This window comes from Staurois parvus, unplaced genomic scaffold (genome assembly GCF_062004578.1).
Source record: "Staurois parvus isolate SC_StPar_1 unplaced genomic scaffold, SC_StPar_1.0 ptg000098l, whole genome shotgun sequence".
NCBI classification, from domain to species: Eukaryota; Metazoa; Chordata; class Amphibia; order Anura; family Ranidae; genus Staurois; species Staurois parvus.
This window is the reverse complement of record NW_028317894.1, coordinates 6,742,321-6,767,866: the sequence shown is the minus strand read 5'-3', so window position 1 is coordinate 6,767,866 and position 25,546 is coordinate 6,742,321. Positions and strand designations below refer to the sequence as shown.

The 25,546-nt window shown below is 41.3% G+C and overlaps 1 protein-coding gene across 1 annotated transcript in view; it reads left to right on the top strand.

Moving 5' to 3' along the window:
* SMC6 (structural maintenance of chromosomes 6) overlaps positions 1-25,546 on the top strand; it is a 166,180-nt gene that overhangs the window by 124,758 nt on the left and 15,876 nt on the right. Inside the window, exons 24-25 of the mRNA XM_089671096.1 lie at positions 16,757-16,862; positions 25,093-25,245. Of these exons, the coding sequence (XP_089527222.1) occupies positions 16,757-16,862; positions 25,093-25,245 (259 nt within the window). The remainder of the gene's footprint in view (positions 1-16,756; positions 16,863-25,092; positions 25,246-25,546) is intronic.

Below are 25,546 nucleotides of genomic sequence, written 5' to 3'. Positions count from 1 at the left end.
CTATTAGTGAGGTCATTCATTCTTTGAAAAACAGGTGGCAATTATTGCCATTATTTAAGGAAGTAAGGCAGCAAATGTTGTACATGCTGGTTACAGTGCATTTCTCTCTGAAATTCTGAGGAAAATGGGTCGTTTCAGACATTATTCAGAAGAACAGCGTACCTTGATTAAAAAGTTGATTGGAGAGGGGAAAACATATAAAGAAGTGCAGAAAATGATAAGCTGCTTAGCTAAAATGATCGCAAATGCTTTAAAATGGCAACCAAAACCTGAAAGACATGGAAGAAAGAAAAAAACTACCATTCTAATGGATAAAAGAATAGCCAAAATGGCAAGGACTCAGCCAACAATCAGCTCCAGGAAGATCAAAGAAGGTGTAAAGTTCCCTGTGAGTACTGTTACAATTAGAAGACGCCTATGTGAAGCCAAGCTATCTGCAAGAAGCCCCCGCAAAGTCCCACTGTTGAAAAAAAGACATGTGCTGAAGAGGTTACAATTTGCCAAAGAGCACATTGACTGGCCTAAAGAGAAATGGCGCAACATTTTGTGGACTGATGAAAGTAAGATTGTTCTTTTTGGGTCTAGTGGCCGGAGACAGTTTGTCAGACGACCCCCAAACACTGAATTCAAGCCACAGTACACTGTGAAGACAGTGAAGCATGGTTGCGCAAGCATCATGATATGGGGATCATGGATCAGTTTGAATACATCAGAATACTTGAAGAGGTTATGCTGCCTTATGCTGAAGAGGAAATGCCCTTGAAATGGGTGTTCCAACAAGATAAAGGACCCCAAACACACCAGTAAACGTGCAACATCTTGGTTCCAGACCAACAAGATTGACGTTATGGAGTGGCCAGCCCAATCCCCGGATCTTAATCCAATAGAAAACTTGTGGGGTGACATCAAAAATGCAGTTTCTGAGGCAAAACCAAGAAATAGAGAAGAACTGTGGAATGTAGTCCAATCATCCTGGGCTGGAATACCTGTTCACAGGTGCCAGAAGTTGGTTGACTCCATGCAACACAGATGTACAGCAGTTCTCAGAAACAGTGCGACTACAACCAAATATTCATTAAGTGATTCAAAGGAAAGCAAAATCTTCAAACATTTTTCAGTTTATATAGTGAATGTTTGAGTTTGTAAAGAAGAATACAAACACTGCTATTATTTTGAACAGTTTAATATTCACTTTTCTTCAATTTTTTTAGAGCAACAACACAAATTTGATATATTTTTCTTCATGTTTTGATTTGGAATAGAATGTGTAGTGTTCCCAATGCATTTGTGTGTATGGAAATAAAAGCTATTAGAAGGATTTTGAGCTTTATTCACTTTTTTCAACACACTGCTATTATTTTGAACACAACTGTATGCCTCTGTAGGATAAGTATATCTGTGTGGTTTTTAACTGGCAGCAGAATAAATACAAGATTTTGGGAGGAAAGCCAAAATATTTCTCCTTCAAACCTCGAGCTGAAGGTGAAGATGCCGAATTTTGTTGTATAGTTAGAAAAATGTAGTGTGAAAAATATAGTGTATCATAGCAGCAAGTAAGGTAAGTTCACAGGTAGAGAGTTTATTCCCTGCAGAAATGAAAGTTGCTTTGAACTTGAAAATAGCCACGTACCTGGTACAGTGAAGGAAATAAGTATTTGATCCCCTGCTGATTTTGAATGTTTGCCCACTCACAAATAAATGATCAGTCTAAAAATCGATTGGTAGGTGTATTGTAACACTGAGAGAAAGAATAGCAACAAACAATTCAAAATAAATGCATGTCTAACAAATTATGCACAGATTTCAATGTTCATAAGGGAAATACGTATTTGTTCCCCTTAACCAAACATGACGAAGTACTTGGTGGCAAATCCCTTGTTGGCAATCACAGAGGTCAGACGTTTCCTGTAGTTGGCCACCAGGTTTGCACACATCTCAGGAGGGATTTTGGCCCACTCCTCTTGGCAGATCCTCTCCAAGTTATCAAGGTTTGGTGGCTGACGTTTGGCAACTCGAACTTTCAGTTCCCTCCACAGATTTTTAATCGGATTAAGGTTTGGAAACTGGCTAGGCCACTCCGGGACCTTAATGTGCTTTTTCTTGAGCCACTCCTTTTTTTGCCTTGGCCGTGTGTTTTGGGTCATTGTCATGCTGGAACACCCATCCACGACCCATTTTCAATGCCCTTGCTGAGGGAAGAAGGTTCTCACCGAATATTTGATAGTACACTGCCCTGTCCATCGTCCTTTGATGCGGTGCAATTGTCCTGTTCACTTAGCAGAAAAACACCCCTAAAGCAGAATGTTTCCACCACCATGTTTGACAGTTGGGATGGTGTTCTTGGGCTCATAGGCAGCATTCCTCCTCCTCCAAACACGGTGAGTTGATGCCAAAGAGCTCGATTTTGGTCTCATCTGACCACAACACTTTCAACCAGTCCTCCTCTGCATCATTCAGATGTTCAGTGTCAAACTTCAGACGAGCCTGAACATGTGCTTTCTTGAGCAGAGGGACCTTGCAGGCACTGCAGGATTTCAATCCTTGTCGGCGTAGTGTGTTACCAATTGTTTTCTTGGTGACTGTGGTCCCAGCTGCCTCGAGATCATTGACAAAATCCTCACGTGTAGTTCTGGGATGATTCCTCACTGTTCTCTTGATCATTGACACTTCACAAGGTGAGATCTTGCATGGTGCACCAGACCTAGGGAGACTGACAGTTGTTTTGTGTTTCTTCCATTTGCAAATGATTGCACCAACTGTTGTCACCTTCTCACCAAGCTGCTTGGCGATAGTTTGGTAGTCCAGTCCAGCCTTGTGTAGGTCTACAATCTTGTCCCTGACATCCTTGGACAGCTCTTTGGTCTTTGCCATGGTGGAGAGTTTGGAATCTGATTGTTTGATTGCTCCTGTGGACAGGTGTCTTTTATACAGGTAGCAAAATGAGATTAACAGCACTCCCTTTAAGAGACTGCTTCTAATCTCAGCTTGTTACCTGTATGAAAGACACCTGGTAGCCAGAAATCCTGCTGAATGATAGGGGATCAAATACATATTTCCCTCATGAACATTCAAATCCGTGCATAATTTGTTAGACATGCATTTCTTTTGAAATTTTTGTTGCTATTCTGTCTCTGTGTTACAATACACCTACCATTTAATTTTTAGACTGATCACTTCTTTGTGAGTGGGCAAACATTCAAAATCAGCAGGGGATCAAATACTTATTTTCTTCACTGTATGTCACTGATCTTCAAGTGGTTGTACTGGGGTGATGCCTGTCTAACTGCTATTACAGGCAGCGGGAGGAGACGTCATTCCCACTGCCACTTGCCTTTGGCTCTCCCGTCCCGGCTATGGTTACCCGGAAGCATGCAAAAACACTGATCTTGGTGTTTTAGTTGCTTTTAAATGTAGTGATGGGATTTATAGATCCCAGATCCCTCCATAATGAGTGCCTGTCACGTGCCTCTTGCTCTCAGAAGGCTGTATATATTCCTTGCGACAGCAATAAAAGTGATCAAAAATTTTTTTTAAAGCAACAGTGTAAAAATAAAAATGTTTTTAAAGTTCCCCCGTGCCCGCGCGTAAAGACTAATGCACACGTCGGTCCTGCAAACAGCGATTTTTTTTTTTCACACATGTGAGGTATCACTGCGAATGTCAGATCATGGGCAGTAATTCTAGCATCAGACATCTGTAAGTCTAAAGTGGTAACCTGTAAAGGCTTGTAAAGCCTCACCTATGAATAGTAAAATTTTTGATGTTTGTCGTCGTTGCACAGGTGTGCGCAGTTTTAAAGCTTGACATGTATGGTATCGATTTACTCGGCATAACATCATCTTTTATATTGTACAAACAATTTGGTTATGTATTGTGTTTTTTTGCATTAAAATTTCAAAAAGTGTATTTGCAGGTGGTAAACACATTCAGATACCTGGGAGTGATGGTGTGACGGGACCTGACTTTTTACCTGACGAATAATTTATTATCCCATCTAACCACTTTCCAAGGCCGCTGCCAACTATGAACTTCTCTTCCCCTCTTATCAGACACACAAATCTGCTAAGAATTATTTATTTACCCAGATTTATTTAGACAAATCCCAATTCCTGTTCCCAAATCTTTCTTTAAAAAATTAGACAGTGTTTTTTTCTGAGCTGGCAGAGCTGCCAGGGTCTCGTGCTCTACTCTTTATCTTCCTATTAATCGTGAATTGTGGGCTAAGCATGGAGTGGTCACTCTTCCACATATCATGCCTAGAGGCACCCTTCTACCCTACAATGACCTTAAATATATCTTTGTCCCACCGAACCATATGCTGTTCCGATATCTCCAACTAAGACATGCCATTATGGTCCAATTTCCCTGTCCCAGTACCCTCCAGATGGGACTCTCTTGAAAATATGATAAAGAATGAGAGTGCAGCGCTAACCCAAATAGCGATTAAACATATGATAGACCACATATGATAGTGGATCAGTAAAATGTCAGTGTAAGTTCATCAGATGTGCTGAAAACGCATACAGTCTCCAATATGTAAAAAACCAAAAGTAGTGACTTTCAGAAATGATAATAGCCAAATAATGCACTAACCAGATAGCGCATATTAAAGCGCATGGAGCATTTAAGACCTGCCCCTGGTGCTCAGCCACTGTATCACTGGAGCCAGGAGATGTCATCTATAGGGTGACCACTAGATGTCATCTATCCGGATGGAAGCTGAGTCCAGCCACTGTATTAGAGGATCAGGCGGATGTCATCTATAGGGCGACCTCATTTCTGAAAGTCACTACTTTTGGTTTTTTACATATTGGAGACTGTATGCGTTTTCAGCACATCTGATGAACTTACACTGACATTTTACTGATCCACTATCATATGTGGTCTATCATATGTTTAATCGCTATTTGGGTTAGCGCTGCACTCTCATTCTTTATCAATTACTTTGGAGGTTCCCGAGGTGCCTTTTTGTGCAAGCAGCTACCGTACTTACACCTATACACTGCGCTCGATTTTATATATAGATTTTATATATAAGTTTATTCTCTTGAAAATATGCTGCTGTGTGAGGACCTCCCTAAACCATTGTTCTCCTTATACTCACAAGTGTCCCCACTATTCACTCATAAAATGTTGAAACTATTTTATAGGTGGCATACTGATCTTCCCTCCCTGACTGGAAGGACTGTCTGTTACATTTTGTCCTCACTATGATATCGGCAAGAGACTGGTTCCTACAGCTAAAATTTGTTCGTAGGGTTTACTATACCCCACAATGACTTGGTGTCATATACAGTGGGGAAAGAAATTATTTGATCACCTGCAGATTTTGTACGTCTGCCAACTTACAAATAAATGAAGGGTCTATAATTTTTATCATAGGAGTATTTTAAATGATAGAGACAGAATATCAACCAAAAATCCAGAAAAAAAACATGATATAATTGTTATAAATTTATTTGCAGTTCATGAGTAAAATAAGTATTTGATCCCCTACCAACCAACAATAATTCTGGCTCCCACAGAAGGCTATGTGTTCATGTGATACACAGATTAGTCCTGTCAATTTAGGAAGGTGCTCCAAACGACAACTTATTATGTGTATAAAAGATACCTGTCCACAGAATCTCATTCTTCCATGCAAACCCTCACCATCATGGGCAAATGACCAAAGAGCTGTCAAAGGACATCCTGGACAAGATTGTAGACCTGCACAAAGCTAGAATGTGCTACAAGATCATCAGCAAGAAACTTGGTGAGAAGTAGACAACTGTTGGAGCGATTATTCGCAAATGGAAGAAATACAAAGTATTCATAAATCGCCCATGCAAGATTTCGCTTCATAGGGGTAATGATGATCATGAGAAATATGAGGAATCAGTGTAGAAGTAGGAGCTTGTGAATGATCTCAAGGCAGTTGGGACCACAGTCACCAAACAAACCATTGATAAACCAATACCTTGCCATGGGTTAAAATCTTGCAGCGCCCGCAAGGTCCCCCTCCTCAAGAAGGCACATGTGCAGGCCTGTCTGAAGTTTGCCAATGAACATCTAAATGGTTCAGAGAATGATTTGGGAGAAAGTGCTGTGGTCAGATGAGACCAAAATGGAACTCTTTGGCATTAACTTGACTCGCCTTGTTTGGAGGAAGAACAATACTTACTGACCCTAAGAATACCATCCCTACAGTCAAGCACGGAGGTGAAAACATTATGCTTTGGGACTGTTTCTCTGCTAAAAGTACAGGCCGACTTTACCGCATTGAGGGGCCAATGGACGGGGTCATGTTTTGTAAAATCTTGGATGAGAACCTTCTTCCCTGAAGATGGGTTATGGTCTTACAGCATAACAGTGACCCAAAACATATCGCCAAGGCAACAAAGGAGTGGCTCAAGAAGAAGCACGTTATGGTCATAGAGTGGCCTAGCCAGTCTCCAGAGCTTAATCCTATAGAAAATTGATGGCGGGAACTGAAACTTCAGGTTGCCAAGCAACAGTCAAGAAACCTTAAGGATTTACAGAAGATCTGTAAAATCCCTCCTGAGATTTGTGCAAAACCTGGTAACCAACTGCAAGAAATGCCTTATCTCTGTGCTTGCTAACAAGGGTTTCTCCACCAAGTACTAAGTGCTTGGGAATCAAAAACTTTTTACTCCCTGAACTGCAGTTCAATTTATAACATTTGTATCGTGTTTCTTCTGGATTTTTGGTTGATATTCTGTATCATTTAAAATACACCTATGATCAAATTGATAGACGCTTCATTTCTTTGTAAGTGGGCAAACCTACAAAAGCTACAGGGGATCAAATAATTATTTTCTCACTGTATCTTAATGTGTCAAATACCTGCCCTACCTAGACATAGGTACCTACTTCCATATTTAAAAGATAGGGTAAGTGAGCGCAAAGCACACAATATCGGCAGCTAGCATACAAGGCAATCCTCAGCACCTCAGATCAGAATACAAATAACTGGGGTATTCAGCGCCATAGTAAATGATATAATACTAAACATTAAATCTCAGCATATCTGCTGGAACACAATATCATCAAATTGAGTATAAAAAGTCTGATATGATGAATATACACAGCAATAAGCTCCTGTGGATTGAACAAATGTGAAATATACACAAATGACAGGAGCTTCAGATGTTCACTTGATCATAAATCCTGAAGATTCTAGTACAATATTGCGCTTACCACAGGAACATATAAACTGAGCGTTGTATGTATGTCATCAGGTATACCATCAGCGTATGGAAAGGCCTGGACAGCAATGCGGCAGTAACCGGTCATCCACGGTAGACATTCGGGGGTATCAGCAAACACTCGGGGGTCACATCTGGCTCACCGGTGGGTCCAACGACGTCCAGCCTCCTGGTGGTACTTCTCCTGAGATGATCCACCTTGCACGGCTTGCAAATAACGAGCCAAAAGGCAAAATGGTATTAATAGTGAAGCACGTCTTTATTCTGATAACTCCAAAATAAAATCAGCATACAACTCACATTTGAGCTAACATCGGGTATTTTCCAAGTATATTCCAGGATCCCTGGCAGTTAATGGTTCCCTGGTGGTTAGTGGCGTCTTCTGGGTGGATCCCCTAACATGTTTCGAGCTCCAAGCTCGTTATCAAAGGAATTTACAGAAATGTGCTGTACCACAGTGGCAGTGAGGCCATTCCAGCTCTGTACCAAATGTGGTACAGCACATTTCTGCAAATTCACGGAAGGGATCACAGTCCACCAGATAGAAAGGCAGCAGTTGTAACGCTAGCAATGTAGTCAAGCTAGCATTTAAAAGCTGAGCATGTGGATGGATGAGAGAGTGTTTTTTTTTTTTGTTTTTTTCCAGTAACTGGGGTAGCAAAAATTGCGTGGTAAAAGCAACAGAGGTGGTGTCCTGCTAGCAGATTGGGTGCAAGGACCTGTGGCACCAATTGCTGTAACATCACAGAAGGGGGAACAGCAATTACTCCCTAAATAGTTTTAGTGCTGCTACTGTGGCCAAAAAAAAATAATAATTTAAAAAAATTTTAACTTTAAAAAGAAATTAAAAAAAAAAAAGGAAACCACTGCTGACGCGGAAGGAGGAACACCTGTGACACAGAAGGGGGAACACTAAAGATGTAGCAATAGAACCTGATGCTGCAAATAAACGGTGACGCAGAAGTGCTGTAAAAAAACACTGACACCACCTCACTGCCCCACAACACCGCACTACACTGTCTCCTAACACCCCACTAACAAACCTCACCTAACGAATGCCACCAACATATTACACAGGTTTCTGTGTAACTGAGACTTTGGCCAATCTTGGCTCTCACAATGAATTCAACTGTGACTGGCCAAAGCAAGAGAGAGCAGTGCATTGTGGGATGTGGTTGGCCTAGTCTTGAAACCCTTTGTTTTCTAGGATCACAAAGCTGCTGCTCCATAGTTACATTACCTTGAGTAAGCATTGTCACCCTGGAAGATGAATTGTGCTACTGGCTGGATCACCAGGTGACAATGAACCTGTAGAAAAAATGATAAAGCAATGCAGCCACCACATTTAAGGACTGGAAAGATGCAATATTTTTCATTTTTAATCTTGGTTTTAGATATCAGTGTAAGTGTTGAAGTATACAGTCAGGTCCATAAATATTGGGACATCGACACAATTCTAACATTTTTGGCTCTATACACCACCACAATGGATTTGAAATGAAACGAACAAGATGTGCTTTAACTGCAGACTGTCAGCTTTAATTTGAGGGTATTTACATCCAAATCAGGTGAACAATGTAGGAATTACAACAGTTTGCATATGTGCCTCCCACTTGTTAAGGTGCCAAAAGTAATGGGACAGAATAATATTCATAAATCAAACTTTCACTTTTTAATACTTGGTTGCAAATCCTTTGCAGTCAATTACAGCCTGAAGTCTGGAACGCATAGACATCACCAGACGCTGGGTTTCATCCCTGGTGATGCTCTGCCAGGCCTCTACTGCAACTGTCTTCAGTTCCTGCTTGTACTTGGGGCATTTTACCTTCAGTTTTGTCTTCAGCAAGTGAAATGCATGCTCAATCGGATTCAGGTCAGGTGATTGACTTGGCCATTGCATAACATTCCGCTTCTTTCCCATAAAAAACTCTTTGGTTGCTTTTGCAGTATGCTTTGGGTCATTGTCCATCTGCACTGTGAAGCGGCGTCCAATGAGTTTTGAAGCATTTGGCTGAATATGAGCAGATAATATTGCCTGAAACACTTCAGAATTCATCCTGCTGCTTTTGTCAGCAGTCACATCATCAATAAATACAAGAGAACCAGTTCCATTGGCAGCCATACATGCCCACGCCATGACACTACCACCACCATGCTTCACTGATGAGGTGGTATGCTTAGGATCATGAGCAGTTCCTTTCCTTCTCCATACTCTTCTCTTCCCATCACTCTGGTACAAGTTGATCTTGGTCTCATCTGTCCATAGGATGTTGTTCCAGAACTGTGAAGGCTTTTTTAGATGTCGTTTGGCAAACTCTAATCTGGCCTTCCTGATTTTGAGGCTCACCAATGGTTTACATCTTGTGGTGAACCCTCTGTATTCACTCTGGTGAAGTCTTCTCTTGATTGTTGACTTTGACACACATACACCTACCTCCTGGAGAGTGTTCTTGATCTGGCCAACTGTTGTGAAGGGTTTTTTCTTCACCAGGAAAAGAATTCTTCGGTGATCCACCACAGTTGTTTTCCATGGTCTTCTGGGTCTTTTGGTGTTGCTGAGCTCACCAGTGCGTTCCTTCTTTTTAAGAATGTTCCAAACAGTTGTTTTGGCCACGCCTAATGTTTCTGCTATCTTTCTGATGGGTTTGTTTTGTTTTTTCAGCCTAATGATGGCTTGCTTCACTGATAGTGACAGCTCTTTGGATCTCATCTTGAGAGTTGACAGCAACAGATTCCAAATGCAAACAGCACACTTGAAATGAACTCTGGACCTTTTATCTGCTCATTGTAATTGGGATAATGAGGGAATAACACACACCTGGCCATGAAACAGCTGAGAAGCCAATTGTCCCATTACTTTTGGTACCTTAACAAGTGGGAGGCACATATGCAAACTGTTGTAATTCCTACACCGTTCACCTGATTTGGATGTAAATACCCTCAAATTAAAGCTGACAGTCTGCAGTTAAAGCACATCTTGTTCGTTTCATTTCAAATCCATTGTGGTGGTGTATAGAGCCAAAAATTTTAGAATTGTGTCGACGTCCCAATATTTATGGACCTGACTGTATCTCCAGTTCTTTTTTCAGGTCCTGCTTGGATATAGACCAGGAAATACCGGAAATACCTAGCTATAGATACCTGGGCTCTCCATAAGGCTATATCAATGGGCTACAGAGCACTAACTGTTACCCAACTCAGTAGAGCTGGAAAGTGAAGACCATGCCTGGATTTTCAGAATGGCCTCATGTGCTGTGGCTTAGGACAGCTCAGCTCCCCTGGGTTAGCTGTCTGCACCTTGTTATTTCATTCCAGAGCATACAATATTCTCTGTTAAATTATCATACAACTTTCCAGTTTATACAGTGTTTGGGACTGGGTATAAAAGAATTGTTTCTATGGGCAGGCATCTATTGGCCTATGGCAGCATATGATTGAAAGCCATGGAAAGTAAAGCATAAAATTTAATTATTCCAGGAATTGTTAACCTTCCCAGAGCAGGTAAAAAGTGCAGAATTGTACCACCGGTCTCTGTTCACCAACCAAGAAATGTTCTAGTTCAGGCTGCACCTAAGCGGGTCTATAAAGATGTGATTTCTACTGTGGCCACTGGGGGGCCACATAAGTTATTGCTTTTTGTCCTCACTAAGGAGAAAAAAAAATGTAAGTGCCCAATTCTTATCTATTCCTTGTCTGCATATTTAATATGTGCTGTGTGACCCGTATAAAAATGTCTGCATTATGTGCCTGTCTGCTTCCACCAGCCTGCTTTGTATTCAGTGCTGGTTAACCCTCTAAATGAATTGATCTGTATTAATGCTTGCAATGTTATCCTGTGAGTGACGCAGTGGATATCCTTACTGTAAGGGCAATGTGAAAAGACAGCATCTGTATTCATGATGCCATTGTGTGTGGTGAAAACTATCTTAGGGTGACATTATATTTAGTCATGGCCCAATGTCCATTTAATTGATGTAGTTGATACGGTCTTTGCTAGGACATTTGCAAATCTTGTTACTTAACCTTGGCTCTTCTTAAGGCCCAAGGACTTCACTCTTTTATTTGGAAAATAACAAAACTGGCTTATCTTCATTGTGTAGTACAAGACACAGGATTTGTGTTCCCCCTTGGGTTATATGCAGGTTACCTTCAGGTAAGTGAACACCTGGAAAAAGCTTGCTAGGATCGTCCCTAGTGTGTAATTATATAACACTGCCCACTCCAGGAGACTCCAGTTTTTTGCTTGTGCCCTCAGGTGATGAACCTGTTCTTCTCTGAAGTATTTTTCTTTCTTTAACATAAATTCCAGGACAAAGGCTTCTTCAAATCCATTGTGATAGGGTTATGCTACCACCTTTGTGTGATTGATCACTGGCAAAGAAAGACAGGAAATCCCCTTCTAGGCATAACCCCTCACATCTAGGCAAGGCTTCAGGTTTTTTTTTGCTAATCTCTTAGGTGACTGTAATGTCTGTGTAGTCTCTGCACAAAAAAAAACGCTTAACAATTTCATGTGAGTTCAGGAGACTGGCCTTTTTTGGATCTATCTCCTACAGATTTTCTATGCTCAGAGGAATGTTACCCAGGCCCCACACTGGGCACACGGGGATGGCTTGTAATGTTGCAGGTCTATGTTGGCACCTGCGGAACGGGACCCTTCATAATGGTGTATTGCCTTACAGGCCAGTAGCGACTATACAAGTGTAGGTCCGTGATCCCCAGCTGGGTAGTTGAGTCCCTAAAAGGATTCTGTGGCATTGCCCGCCATGATGATTGAAGAATGGACCCCCAAGTGGGTCCTGTGGCATGAAATGGTCAGTGCCTCAAAGTAATCACTGCCGGTTCCTTCTCTGAACAATTTTTGTGGCCCCCATAACTTTATTTTATTGTCCTGTGTATGCTTTTGAAATTTATGGCTTTCTGGGCTGTCGGGCTTCTGGGTGGCTTGGGAGGCTCGGGCACCAATTGCTCTTCTCCACCCGCTGCATTCACCGTACAACGGCGGTGAAGATTCTTGTGACTACTCGTCGCAGCAGCCCACTTTCCATTAGGGGGATTGCAGGTCGCAACAGTGCTATTGCCCTGTGGTACTACAGGACACAGCAAGTATTAAAGAGCCCACACAACTTTTCCTTGTGAGGGCTGTGGGCACTGGCAAAATTAGTAGGGTTTGAATCTCCTGGGGTAACAGTGCGCTGGTACTTATTGGCATAGTGCCATCCCAGCTGGCTTGGACTGCTGTTCCCAGTAGGAACTCAAAATAATTGCCAGGAGTCCATGTCTCATAGACAGCAGAGAGTGGATGTAGGGGGTGAGGTGTCCCATATACTTTCTTCAGGTAGGTAGAAAACTGATCACAGCCCCCTGTGCAATGTATCCCCTTTGAGTCAGTGTGTTCCTTGCGGCTTTGACCCTCTCCACTTATCTGGTATTTCCACTATTTCCAGGTTATCTTCCTCCAGTTCCTTTGTGTAAAAGGACGCAATTCTCATCTTCTATCGCTGGTTTGTAGCATCAGATTTCCTGGATGTTTGCTGGCTTGCACCGCCTTGGTCACCATTTTAATATATTTTAATGTATTATGATCTTATCATTTTATGATATTTACATTTTAGCTTGATTTTGGACTATGATTTGAATATGTTTTATCAGTATGGATTTTAATTTATTTAGCGCTGCCCTTTCTTTCTATGCATTTTGAGAGATTTTATTGTGGTTACCTTTTCATGTCTTTAGCTGCTATATTATTGAGCGCTCACTGAGTATACCTTATTATCCTTTGGTCAGAATAATTACCCTGCAAGAAGCATGTGGAAGGTTTACTCTTTCAAGGGTTTGCTTTCTCCTGCTTTACATTTTTACATCCAGAAGGTGACTATGGGTAAGACTATTCTGTTACTGCATAAAAAGAAGGCTAAGCCCATAGTTCAAAAACCTACCACTTCTTTTACTTCTAAAAACCACTGCTTTCACCATTCTTAGGCCTCTGTCTCTAAGCCTAATCCCCAGCACCAGTTCCACAAGAAGATATGGATTCCAAAGCCCTCTAAGCCTGGGAGTCCTCTTCACACTGGAGGGATGCTCCAATTTGCTCGGGTGGGGGGTGTTTGCAGGCCTTTGCAGAGGTTTGGAAGATTGCAAATGAGTGGGTCTGTAACATTGTGGCTCAGTGTTACAAACTGGTATTTCAGAAACTTTCTCCTCTGCGTTTCATGCTTGTAAAATGTATCTGAATATACAGAAATAATTGCTGTTTTGCAAGCTCGCAACCATATTCTTAAGGAGTGATCATTCTCGTTTCAGGAGGTAAATATTTTACGGTTTTTATTCAAACCTTTTCACAGTTCCAAAACCTGAAGTTTGCCCCATTCTGGATCTCAAGAGACTCAAGTTTTTCAGGGTGCATAAGTTCCACATTGAATCAGTGGGTAGCCTCTCCATGGGAGAGATTTCCTAGCATCGGAGGACACCATATCAACAACAGTTTATATAGTTCGCATGGACTGCCACTTTACATTTGTGGCCCTGATGTTCAGCCTGTCAACCGCTCCCAGAGTGTTCAACGTCCTAGCCGCCAGTACTGGGGCTCTTGCATACCCTGGGTATTCCGGTTATTGACTTACTTTTGAGGGAGCAGTCTGCTTTGCTATTGGAGACCAATGTTTCTCACATGATGCATACTCTGGAGAGGTTTGGATTATGAATTTACAGAAGATAGCATTACTCTAAACCAGTGGTCTCCAAACTGCGGCCCTTTGCTTGTCTCTATCTGACCCTCAGGTTACTATTCCTCCCACTGACACCCAACAAGGAGGTACCATTTATTTCACTGGCACCAACTATGGGGCATTTTTCCTTTCACTGACACCGATAATGGGGCACAATTCCTCCCACTGATATAAACAATTAGGTACTATTCCTACAACTAACCCCTCCATCTAATACCAAGGATGGGGCACTATTCCTTCCTCTGATACCAATGATGGGGCACTATTCCTTCCTCTGATACCAATGATGGGGCACTATTCCTTCCTCTGATACCAATGAATGGGGCACTATTCCTTCCTCTGATACCAATCATGGGGCACTATTCCTTCCTCTGATACCAATCATGGGGCACTATTCCTTCCTCTGATACCAATCATGGGGCACTATTCCTTCCTCTGATACCAATCATGGGGCACTATTCCTTCCTCTGATACCAATCATGGGGCACTATTCCTTCCTCTGATACCAATCATGGGGCACTATTCCTTCCTCTGATACCAATCATGGGGCACTATTCCTTCCTCTGATACCAATGATGGGGCACTATTCCTTCCTCTGATACCAATGATGGGGCACTATTCATCCCCCTAACACCAATGATGGGGCACTATTCCTCCCCAACACCAATAATGGGGCACTATTCGTCCCACTGACACTAATGATGGGGCACTATTCTTTCCATTAACACCATTGATGGGGCACTATTCCACCGTACGTTGAGTTACTAACCATAGACAAATATGCAGGTCAGAAAAGTGAGCGAATATAGAAGTCCTGATCTACATGCTTGTTCTTGGTCACTGACTCAAAGTATTGAAAGGCTGTTAGCATGACAGACACTCGACCAGCAGTTTCTGAAGGAAAGGTCTGTGATGGCAGCCTTCATGTTTCTCTAGTGACAGGTTTCTTTTAAGCATGTCAGCTGATTACTTATCCTACTGATTGAATCATCATTTTCTCTCTGGTCCTATAAGCATGTCAAACAAGATTGTGGGGAGAAAAAAAGGAAATGTAGGTCAATATTTGCTTGAGCAAGTAGGAAAAGCTTGTTTACAACAGACTTTTGCATGTGAGAGGCGGCATGTTCCAGCATGTTCCAGCATCTCAAACAACCAGGTGCGCTCCAGGGCCACCAGATTACCGACACAATGATGCATGGTGGGCTGGTGCACTAGAGCAGTGTTTCTCAACTTTTTTCAGTTAAGGCACCCTTTAATATTCTGCACAATCTCAAGCACCTTTTTCTAAAATGTAAAAAACTAAACTAATTATTTTACATATTTCTGCAGCATCCAGACACATAGGACACCCAACATCAGAGCTGATTTATTCTTACAAAGCAAATACACCTTTGCACACTGGTACTGACTAGTATTCCAGCATTTCTCTTCTCTCTCATTTTCTCTCCCTCACTCTGTTACCCCAGTGCTGACAGAGAGGAACAGAGGAAGCACAAACAAGGACGTCCTCGGGCACCTGACGTCCACCTTAATAATTTTTGACACCTTTTGGTTTTTAGGACGCTGGTAGCTGGTCCACGCGGTGTAATGCTACACAATAAAAAAAAACCAAATTGCAACCCAGGATGCTGCGACACCCTGGTTGAAAAAAGGCTGACATAATGCAGCACAAGAAATTCATGTTGCCTCTTGATAGGTATGGCCTTGTCTGGATTGTTGCCACTCTTGAGGAATGCAGTTTCTTTATGTAAGACCTTGTACACTTTCCCACAAACATTTTTGTAAAATGTTGGGCAATTTTTTGGCCTTTTCCCAAGGCACCCCCACAGAATCCAGAAAGCTCCCCAGGGTGCCATGCCACCCTAGTTGAAAAAGACTGCACTAGAACAATCTATGGGTGGTAAATATAAACACTGAGGAGTTAGGCTGTGTTCTCTGCATGCATCATAAAGCTTGAGTTTTGGTGATATAATAGGCAGAGAGAGAGGAATAAAATCCTACTACGTTCTTGATCCTGTTAAATGATGTGTGAGATTCTGGCTTCTGTTTATTAAAGAGAACTTAGATTACAGTAAGTTTAAAGAACTTTGTAGCACAGTATTTTCTTTATAGCAGTATTGGCTCATTGATTGCTTTCACCTGTTGTTTGAAAGTTCTACAAAAAATAATAAATGCACTCTTTTTTTTTTTTCTGCAGGTAAAAAATGTGCATTTGCTCTTTTTTGTTTTAGGAGCCTGCAAAGCAGGTCTCCTGCATACTGTCTGCTTGAACGAGCAGTTTTACACTGACTGGAAGAATCAATGAACTACCACATCGCTCAACAGCGTGTGGTAGTGCATTGAAAACAAGTCTACAGCCACAAAGGCTGTCGAGACTTCTAGTTTCCCATACACAGAACTCTGTGAATGTATGACATGGCCGGGTGAGGAAGATGCCCCGCTAGCTGTCACATTGGGAGGCGTGCGGGGGCCAGTCCTCAGTTACATGTTACACCCTGAATATGGGTGTAAGATGTTCTGAAAGGTGAACTTATCCTTTAAGGTAAACTAACCTTCCTGATCACACAATTCATTAGTCGATCACTGATTGTATTCATTTATTTCCTGGAATTGCTGTGTAACCTCTGGTTGATTGTCACCTAATTTTTCCACACATGGAAAACAGTGGGTTGCAAATGAGTGTTGGGGGGGGGTAAATGGATCAGTGGCTTGAGCTGAGAGAAAAAGAGCAAGCAGAATGTTTAAGTTTGTATACCAAGGTAAACATGCCTTAATTCTAATATAATAGTTTTATTTTTTCCTCACTCTTGTCTTGTACAGGTATCTCAGTTTGCGATGCAAGTTTTACTTTGACTCCTTACTCTCCCAGCGAGCCTACTCCGGGAAGATCTCATTTGACCACAAGAATGAGACACTCTCTATTACCGTAAGTGCATCATGCGGTGGCTATATTTGTTTTACAATATATTCGCTTGTAGACAGTGATTCTTATTTCATAACACTATGAACATAGTAGTTGTGGTTGGCACTGTAACATGAACAGAGAGTTATCCAATTATGTAAAAAAAAAAAAAAAGTCCCCCCCCCCCCCCCACGTCTGCACATTATTGGGTATTTTAATGTGAACACAGCTATAATTTGAGTGAAGATTCACAACTTCTTTAGTAAATCATCCTCATTGATTCAAGTAACCAGAGTCCAGGATATTCTCTCATAGCACACTCCTTAAAGAGTAGCTCCGGGCAGTTAAAAAAGTAAAAGTGAGCAGCTTCAAATACTGTAGCTGCTGAAGTTTAATAAAAATAAACTTGCCAGACCAGGGATCCAGTGCTGTCATCACCCAAGCCTGTTCTTAACTGGTCTTTAGCACCGCCATTTTGCTTGTGGGAGGTCGGCTGTGACTTCCTGGTGTTCCATAGCCAACATCCCACTGCACATTATTGAGACGTTGTGCACTTCTCAATGGTTCTCCAGTTTCCTGGGACCTGTGACATGCTCCAGGAAGTTTTTGACGGGGAGCAGGGAGGACAAATAGCCACTCAGATTGCCTAGGCAAGCCAAGCAGAAGTGGGAGTGGTTACCTGCCAGAATAGGTACCTGCTCCCAGAACAAAAAAAAATTCCCAATAGTGAGAGGAGTGAACGGGGAGGAGGATAAGCAGAACTTCCCATTTCAGGTGAAGTTCCACTTTTAAGATGACATTTTCCAACCATTTTTATGTTATAGCCTCTTAATTTTCAAACAGTATTTGTGACATTATTTATAAAGAACTTATCACATAGAGCAGCTTCACAAATAGTTTCTGGCTTGTTTTCTCTGGATGTGTGCCCAGCTGTTTGACAGGTAAATGTATAGAGCAGTAAAAACCGCAGTTATTTTATTTTTATTTTTTTTTAAAGCAAACAATTACTCAAACTGGTTGATTTAATGGAATTTGAAGAAAATACCAGGAAAAAAAAATAATGCAAGTGAGAGTGAAACTGAAGCAGAATACAATGGTCAGTGACTGCGGGAGAGATGGAAGAGGCCTGTGCTTGTCCTTATGTATGCCACTTTACATTCAATCAATTGAATGCATACTTTTTTTTTTTTTCTCTTTTTAATTCTTGAACAATGTGGCAGACTAAGGGTCAAAATGGCAAACTGAAAACAGTATTTTTATAAATTGAAGAGTAAAAACAACTGTAAAAAAAGATTGGAAACTTCCAATTTTAAGGCCTCTTTCCATGGGCAGTAAAAAAAAAAAAAGTGGTCACAGTTTTACTTCTCACCTGAAACAGACAGCTGGAATGGGCTGTACACATGCTGCAATGCTTTATATCACTGCAAATTTAACTGAGCATTTTGAGTCGGCAGCTAGCACCACCTGTCAAACTCATCCATCCAATTTAATGGGACTGCCGCAACTGCAAGCCAAATGCTTGGCTAGTGGTTGCGGCGCATTGGTTCCAATTTAAGTTGCCATTACACAAAGAAAAATAGGCAAAAAACAGGTATTCAGGAGTCGGTAGGATCTCCTTCTGAAAACCAATCCTTTAGCCTCCGTTTGAAAAGCTATCCAGCACGGATTGCTTTTTCGAGACAGCTGCAGCATGAACCTAGCCCTACACTATCTAAGGCTTGGTTCACATGTATGCATTCTGCATTTGATGCTTTCTCCAGTGCTTTTTGCAGTTTGTTTTTCTAAACATGTTTTCTTACACATTTGTACCATGTTTTGCATTTTGTTCAGCTTTTTTTTTTTTTGTTAAAGTGGATTTTATTTTGTTGCTGAGCAGTATTAAAAATACAAAACGCAGCAAAAACACGCTACCATGCTTTCAGCAGCTTCTCCATTGAACTCTATTGTAGAAAAAACTCTGCTTTGTGCTTTTAAAAAAGTTACTGACCCTTTCTAAAAATGCAGCAGATCAAAAAAGCACAGATGAGAACATGTTCCATAGGAAACCATGTTAAATCGACTATAGTGCGTTTCTGCCAAAAGCACCTAAAAACGCATTGGTGTGAACAGAGCATAAGTCTTACATGTCTATTAACAAGTCACAACTGCTATTTAGTATATGACTCCCCACTAGGGGTCCTCACAGATTCTGAAATGGGCAATACTGGTGCTATGACTTGTTTATCATTGAAGTGTGTCCAATTACAGGGTAACATAGAATCTGTATTATGATCATTGGGAACTAAATTATATTATAACACCTGTGCATACCTTTACAATTCAGTTTCCTATTTTTTTTCATTTAAAATAGAGATGACTGTTAAGTAGTGTTAGTTTTAAAGAAGTTTGGGGCTATAAAAAAAAACCCACACATACTCGCTTCCATGCTGCAGCATTGGTGTGATGCTGCAGCTATCCTCCACCGATTCACATGACTGCTGATTGCTCAGTTCTTGGTCTACTCTGAGCAAAAGAGCTCACTTGAGGGCCAGGGAGGAGAGAGCATGGGAGTGGTTGGCTCGGGCTCTCAGTGGTGAGCTGAGAGTCTGAACTAGCTGCTGATCAGGCATCGGGGTGCATCCCGACATTATAGTTGGGATCCTTCCAGATCCTGCAATGGCTTTGTGACATCAGCCGACAGCGGGCGTTAGCCCACTGTCAGCTGATTCTGGATCATAGGAGAGCAGAAGCAAGTGCATTCTTATGACCCATGAGAGAAGTATGACCAAAAAGCTTTGGCCATACTTCTCTTTTAAAGCCAAGCTTCAGAAAAATACACATATTTGCATTTGAAATACATGTGCAGTGGGTATAGAAAATAATCACCCCTCTTTAAAATAATCACATTTTGTTGCTTTGCAGCCTGAAGTTAAGACACACACAGTTTTTGTTTTATCCAGCTGCATTTACTCAGTGCAACTTATAACATCCAAGTGAAATATATAACACCAATGCGTCAGAAATAAAAAAATTCAAAAACAGAATCCTTGAGGTGGAAACAGGATCACCCCCTTTTGTCAGTATTTTGTTGAACCACCTTTTGCTTTCATTCCAGCCTTTAGTCTGTTAGGATATATGTCTACTAACTTTGCACATGTAGACATCACAATATTTGCCCACTCTTCTTTGCCAAACTGCTCAAGTTCAGTTAAATTTGTTGTTTTCAACTTATTCTATAGATTTTCAATGGGGTTTAAGTCTGGGCTCTGTCTAGGCCATGCAAGGACATTCACCTTTTTCTCCTTCAACCACTGTGTGGTCTTTGTTGCTGTGTGCTTTCGATCATTGTCTTGTTGGAATGTAAACCTGCTTCCCATTGACAACTTTCTGGCAGAGGGCAGCAGATTTTCTCAAATATTTGACAATATTTGGCCCCATCCATTTTTCCTTCTATCCTGACAAGTTCTCCAGTCTCTGCTGCAGAGAAACACCCCCATAACAGGATATCATCACCAACATGCTTTAATGTAGGAATGGTGTTATTTGGATGGCGGGCTGCATTGGATTTCCTCCAGACATATTGTTTGGTGTTGAGGCCAAATAATTACATTTTAGTCTCATCTGACCATAACACCTTTTTCCATGTGGCCTCAGAATCTTCAAGGTGCATTTTGGCAAAGCTCAGTTGTGACTGCATGTGGCCTTTCTCGAGGAGTGGCTTTTTTCTTTCAACCCTCCCATACAAGCCACATTTGTGGAAAATTTGTGATATTCTTGTCACATGCACACAATGATCACTTTGTCATAAATCCCTGCAACTGCTTCAGAGTTGCTGTAGGCCTCTTGGTAGCCTCTGACCTGTGTCATCTAGGCTCTTTCATCTAGTTTGGAGCGACGTCCTCATCTAGGGAGGGTCTGTATTGTACCAAATACCTTCCACTTCTTAATAGACTTCACTGTGCTTCTAGGCATTGATAAAGCCTTTGAAATGTTTTATATCCATTTCCTGACTTGTGCCTGTCCACAGCTTTATCTTGTAGATTGTTTGACAGTGCCTTGCCACCCATAGTTGATTGTTTGCTTCAGTTGCACTACCAAGGACTGAAATACTCCAGGAAAGTGCTTTTGATGCTGAGCTGATCAAAATGACCACAGCTTATCACAGTTGAAAGTCAAATGGCTTTGTGTGACATTGAGAAGGTGATTAACTACACCTGATAGAGTTTACAAGTCATTTTTAGAAGTGATTCTGTTTTAGATTTTTTTTTCCCTGACATGTTGGTGTTATATCTTTCACTTGGATGTTATAAGTTGCACTGAGTAAATACAGCTGGATAAAACAAAAACGGTGTCTGTCTTCATTTCAGGTTGCAAAGCAACAAAATGTGATTATTTTAAAAGGGGGTGATTATTTTCTATACCCACTGTATAGTAACTGTTAACTAAGCCAGCATTTTTTTTAAATCTGTACAACCACACTTGTGATCCTTGCTTAATAACACAGCCGTTTACAGCATCATCCTGTAGCCACAGCATAACCTGATTAATGAAACACGTTGGAACAAAATACAAGCCTGCTGACTGGAAAGTGAGGTGGCAGCATTAAGCTGGGCATAGACGGATCAAAATTCAGTAGGTTCAGCATTCACTAGCTGAATTCTGTTTTGTGTGTGGTCCTCCCTGTTCTTAAGAAGATGACACACTGGAAAACTATTGTTGACCAGCGGCTGCAGTCACTGATCATTGTATTATGACAGGAGCTGCTGTCAGAAAACAATGTGCCACTGGCTGAACTAAAGAAAAAACTAACTGTGTGCCCAAGTTCACACTTGGGTGAGCAAAGACCTATTGTTTTCAATATACCTTGTACATATCTGAGCGTCCTGTCACTTGCAGCAAAATGCTTGTTGCTCAAATAAGTACATGAGCTACTTTTAAGGCAGAATTGAGCATTTTTGTCCCCATAGACGTCAGTGGAAACACCTGAAAAGCATGACATGAGCTTTTTTTCAAGTGCGTGTTCTGCTCAAACAGCAGCTCTCTGCCCCTTTTCTCAGCAGCACTCCACACCTTTTAGTTGAAAAAGGCCTGACAAAAGCAGAAAAAACTTGCAACAATTATTCTCCAAAAATGCTTGAAAAGTTGACACTTTTAGGGTATGCCCCAGTGAATAATGAAAATCATGCTTGTTTTTGTTTTTGGCACCCTTTTTGTCCATTAGACTGCACTGTGTAGGCCCTTTATCTTAACCTGCTATAATGTTCTAAGATTTTTCAGGCACTATACCTTGTAGAGTTTGGAGGTTGATGCTATATAGAATCATAACACAAGACACTAGTCCTTGCTAGAGTTGATTGGAGAAGCCTAACTACAGCAGCAGTGAAATATTGATTCCTATTGCAGTTGATGACTCCTAGATCCACCCAGTTTCATTGGTACTGAAGTGGCCATGTTTATTGTGAAAAAAGGTGGCTCTGTACTCACTTCACACATTCGCCCAGGAGCTATTGTGTGTATAACAAACTGCATTCACCATAGAGGAACATTGCCAGATAGAGATCAAACTTTTAGTGTTTATGCCGATGGAAAAGAAGCAAAATCAGCTAACTGGGTTAAAAAATGCACAACTATGATGAAAAAATCCAGTACACTGTACATGCAGATAAGAGCAACTGCTGGAAAGCAATAAAATCTGTGAGCTGCTAACTCACTACCCAAGAATCACTACCACCAGTCAAAAAGTCTACCCAATTTACCAAGAAAGTTGTGTTACAGCCCAAAGCAAACTTGTACGCTAGTAAACATGTAAAAAATCTAGCACACTTTACTTGTGACTGGGTTCAGGGATAACCAAATTCCATTGCCATTCCACTGTCTTCTGAAACGTCAGGGAAAGTCTGTCCAAGATAACAAAGTGAAACTATAGCGGGCCATAGATGGAGCGTTTTTTTTCTTTCCTGCAACCACAGGTGACTGGCTGTGTTGATGGGGGGAATTCCTCCCACGGAGCTATTGTGCTCTCCTGGGGACGTGAGCCCTCCCCATTGAGAGAACACAGTAATTACTGCTGGCATCTATAATAGCTGCTAGCAATAATCGCATGTAAAATCCAACAGGCTGCACCCAGTCTGCCGATACATACAGTAGCTCGAATATCAGCCATACAGCAGGGACCATTTGAACTGTCTATGGCTGGCTTAAGTTAGAGAGGGGCACAGAAAAAAGTTTTCCCTATGCATCTTCCAGGATTGTACATTGGAGAGATGACTGCATTATCTAGATGGGAAACACAACTCCCAGAAAACCTTTATTAAAGTTGTCCCAATCTTATGTTTTCATGCATATCCTCTGCATTCTTTTTATGTGTGAAAGTCCCCCTCCATGCTGACAGTTGTTTAGTGTTGGGTGGAGAGTCTTCGGACCTGAGGATGGTGGAACTGGTTAGAATTTTTTGTTTAATCTTTTCCATGACTGCAGTGTTGGGTTATCTCAAATTTACTGAGGTAGCAGTGCAATGATGCATGGCACTTACTTTAGTTGGTTTAAGTTATTTCAGAGAAAATTGTGGGCTTCCTATTTTTTGTGGAAGGGCACCAACAAATTTATCTATGTTTGTATGTATCCTATTATCTACTGAGGCAGCCCTCTGGGGTATGGATGCCACCGTGATAGTTGTATGTCTATTCTGCAACTCAGACCTTGTATGTAGCATTCATGTTTAATGATTGTATATATTTACCATTTCTAATTGTCTGATATTGCAGCATGAGCTTCAGAACTTGCATACTTTGCTTCATAAGTAGTGATGTAGATTGTGTAGGCTCATGCATTATGTAGTATGCCTTATGTGTTGACCTTGTATTTATAGTATATTACGTCTTAAGGCACATACTTGATATTATATAGTATTGCCATTTACACCAGAAGCCTTGTACATCACATACTGTACTGTACATTGAGTAGTGATTCAGTTTATAGTATTTCCCTGCACTAACTCCCCAGGCCTCAGGGCCAGTTCACACCACAAAAATACACTGCAGATACGTTTTTGCTTACAGTTCACACCACATGCAGTTTTGGTGCAGTTTTGATGCAGTTTTTTATGTTCCTGTATGGTTCTGTGCAGAAAAAATGCAGCATGTTCTACTTTTTTTTGTTTCTGCACCAGAAACTGACTGGAACTGACTGCACTAGTGTGAACTAGGGTCATTGGAATACATGGAAAACACTGTATGCATTTTTGATGCAGAAAAAAAAGGACACTGAACTGCATCTAGTGTGAACTAGCCCTCAGACATAGCTAGCTGGTGTGAGTATAATTTTGTGCCACTCTTTCTCTGGTGTTCTCTACAAATCTATTCTATAGTAGAGGCCTTATCCATTGCATTGATCTTAGCTGTGTTCTTACACTGCCAGATTCTCTACATTATATTGGTCCCTTCACATGCAGATGCTCCTTCCTATTCACCATGGGATCCATGTGCTGAATCAGAACAGAATGGGAGGGATGTCCATTTTTTTACATCTATGCCCATTCAGTTTTGTGTTTGCATTTTGGCACAGCAATGGCCGTTGGGTGGCTGGATGTAATTGGACTTGTTCACAATGGTCTGTTTACATCAGGCTACCTTCAAACCATCATGTTTAGATCTTAAAAAACAGAAAAAGGTGCAGTCCTTTCTTTAGGTTTTTTTTTTACCACATCTGGACAGACTCCGAGATAGGCAAATGGAAACAGACACAAATCCATTTCCTTTCCGCCTCCCAATTGACCTGCATGAAGCTTCTAAGCAAGTCTGCCTGAAAAACTGACAGACAAACCTAACCGGAATAGCTTGCATGAAAGGGGCCTTATGCAATTTAATGGTGATGCTGTTTTGTATAGCAGAAGCCTATATCAATATGCAGCATGATAATTGTTAATGCTGCTGCAGAGTCTTACATGGCATAATGAAGTGTCTTTATGTGTTTATACTATGGCACTTGTCTGGTGCTTGACATTATGTGCAGTGATGCATTAGATGTGCTGTCATGTGTTGTTTTAAAATACAAGTCTTTTATAAGAAATGATAATGTAGTGATAAGGTATTGAAGGCTTCAGTACATGTTCACACTACAGTTCATGCCCCCATACATGACATCTTGGGTAATGACTCTAGTTTTAGGCCTCACCCTTGACCCTTTATTGGAATGCTTGTGCTGCATATGTGTAAGCCCAGACTGTACAGTATTATGTTATTATATTGAGTAACTGAAGTGTCTTTCTCCCTTGTAGGTCCAGCCTGGGGAAGGAAATAAGGCTTCATTATCTGACATGAGGTCTCTCTCTGGAGGGGAACGATCATTCTCAACTGTTTGTTTTGTTCTATCTCTTTGGTCAATTGCTGAATCACCTTTCCGGTGTCTGGATGAATTTGATGTATACATGGTAATGTTCATCGATTTAAGTTTATTTTTGTTTGCTGTAAGTACAGCAAAATGCCTGTTAATCTGCCAGAAACTCAGCATGTTCCCAGTTTCCTGTTTGGGCTGACAACATAGTGCCTTTGCTGTTCGGAAATCCCAAGCAGTGTTTACAGCTGTTAGCTGTGGACTGCCTGTCCCCTGTCTTCTCTGGTGCTCTCCACATGCATACATTGATTTATTTCCTAGCAAAACAAAGATGCTGCCTTGTCACCCAAGAAACAGAAATAATTTGTGCTAGTAAATAAATACAAATGAATACCCCA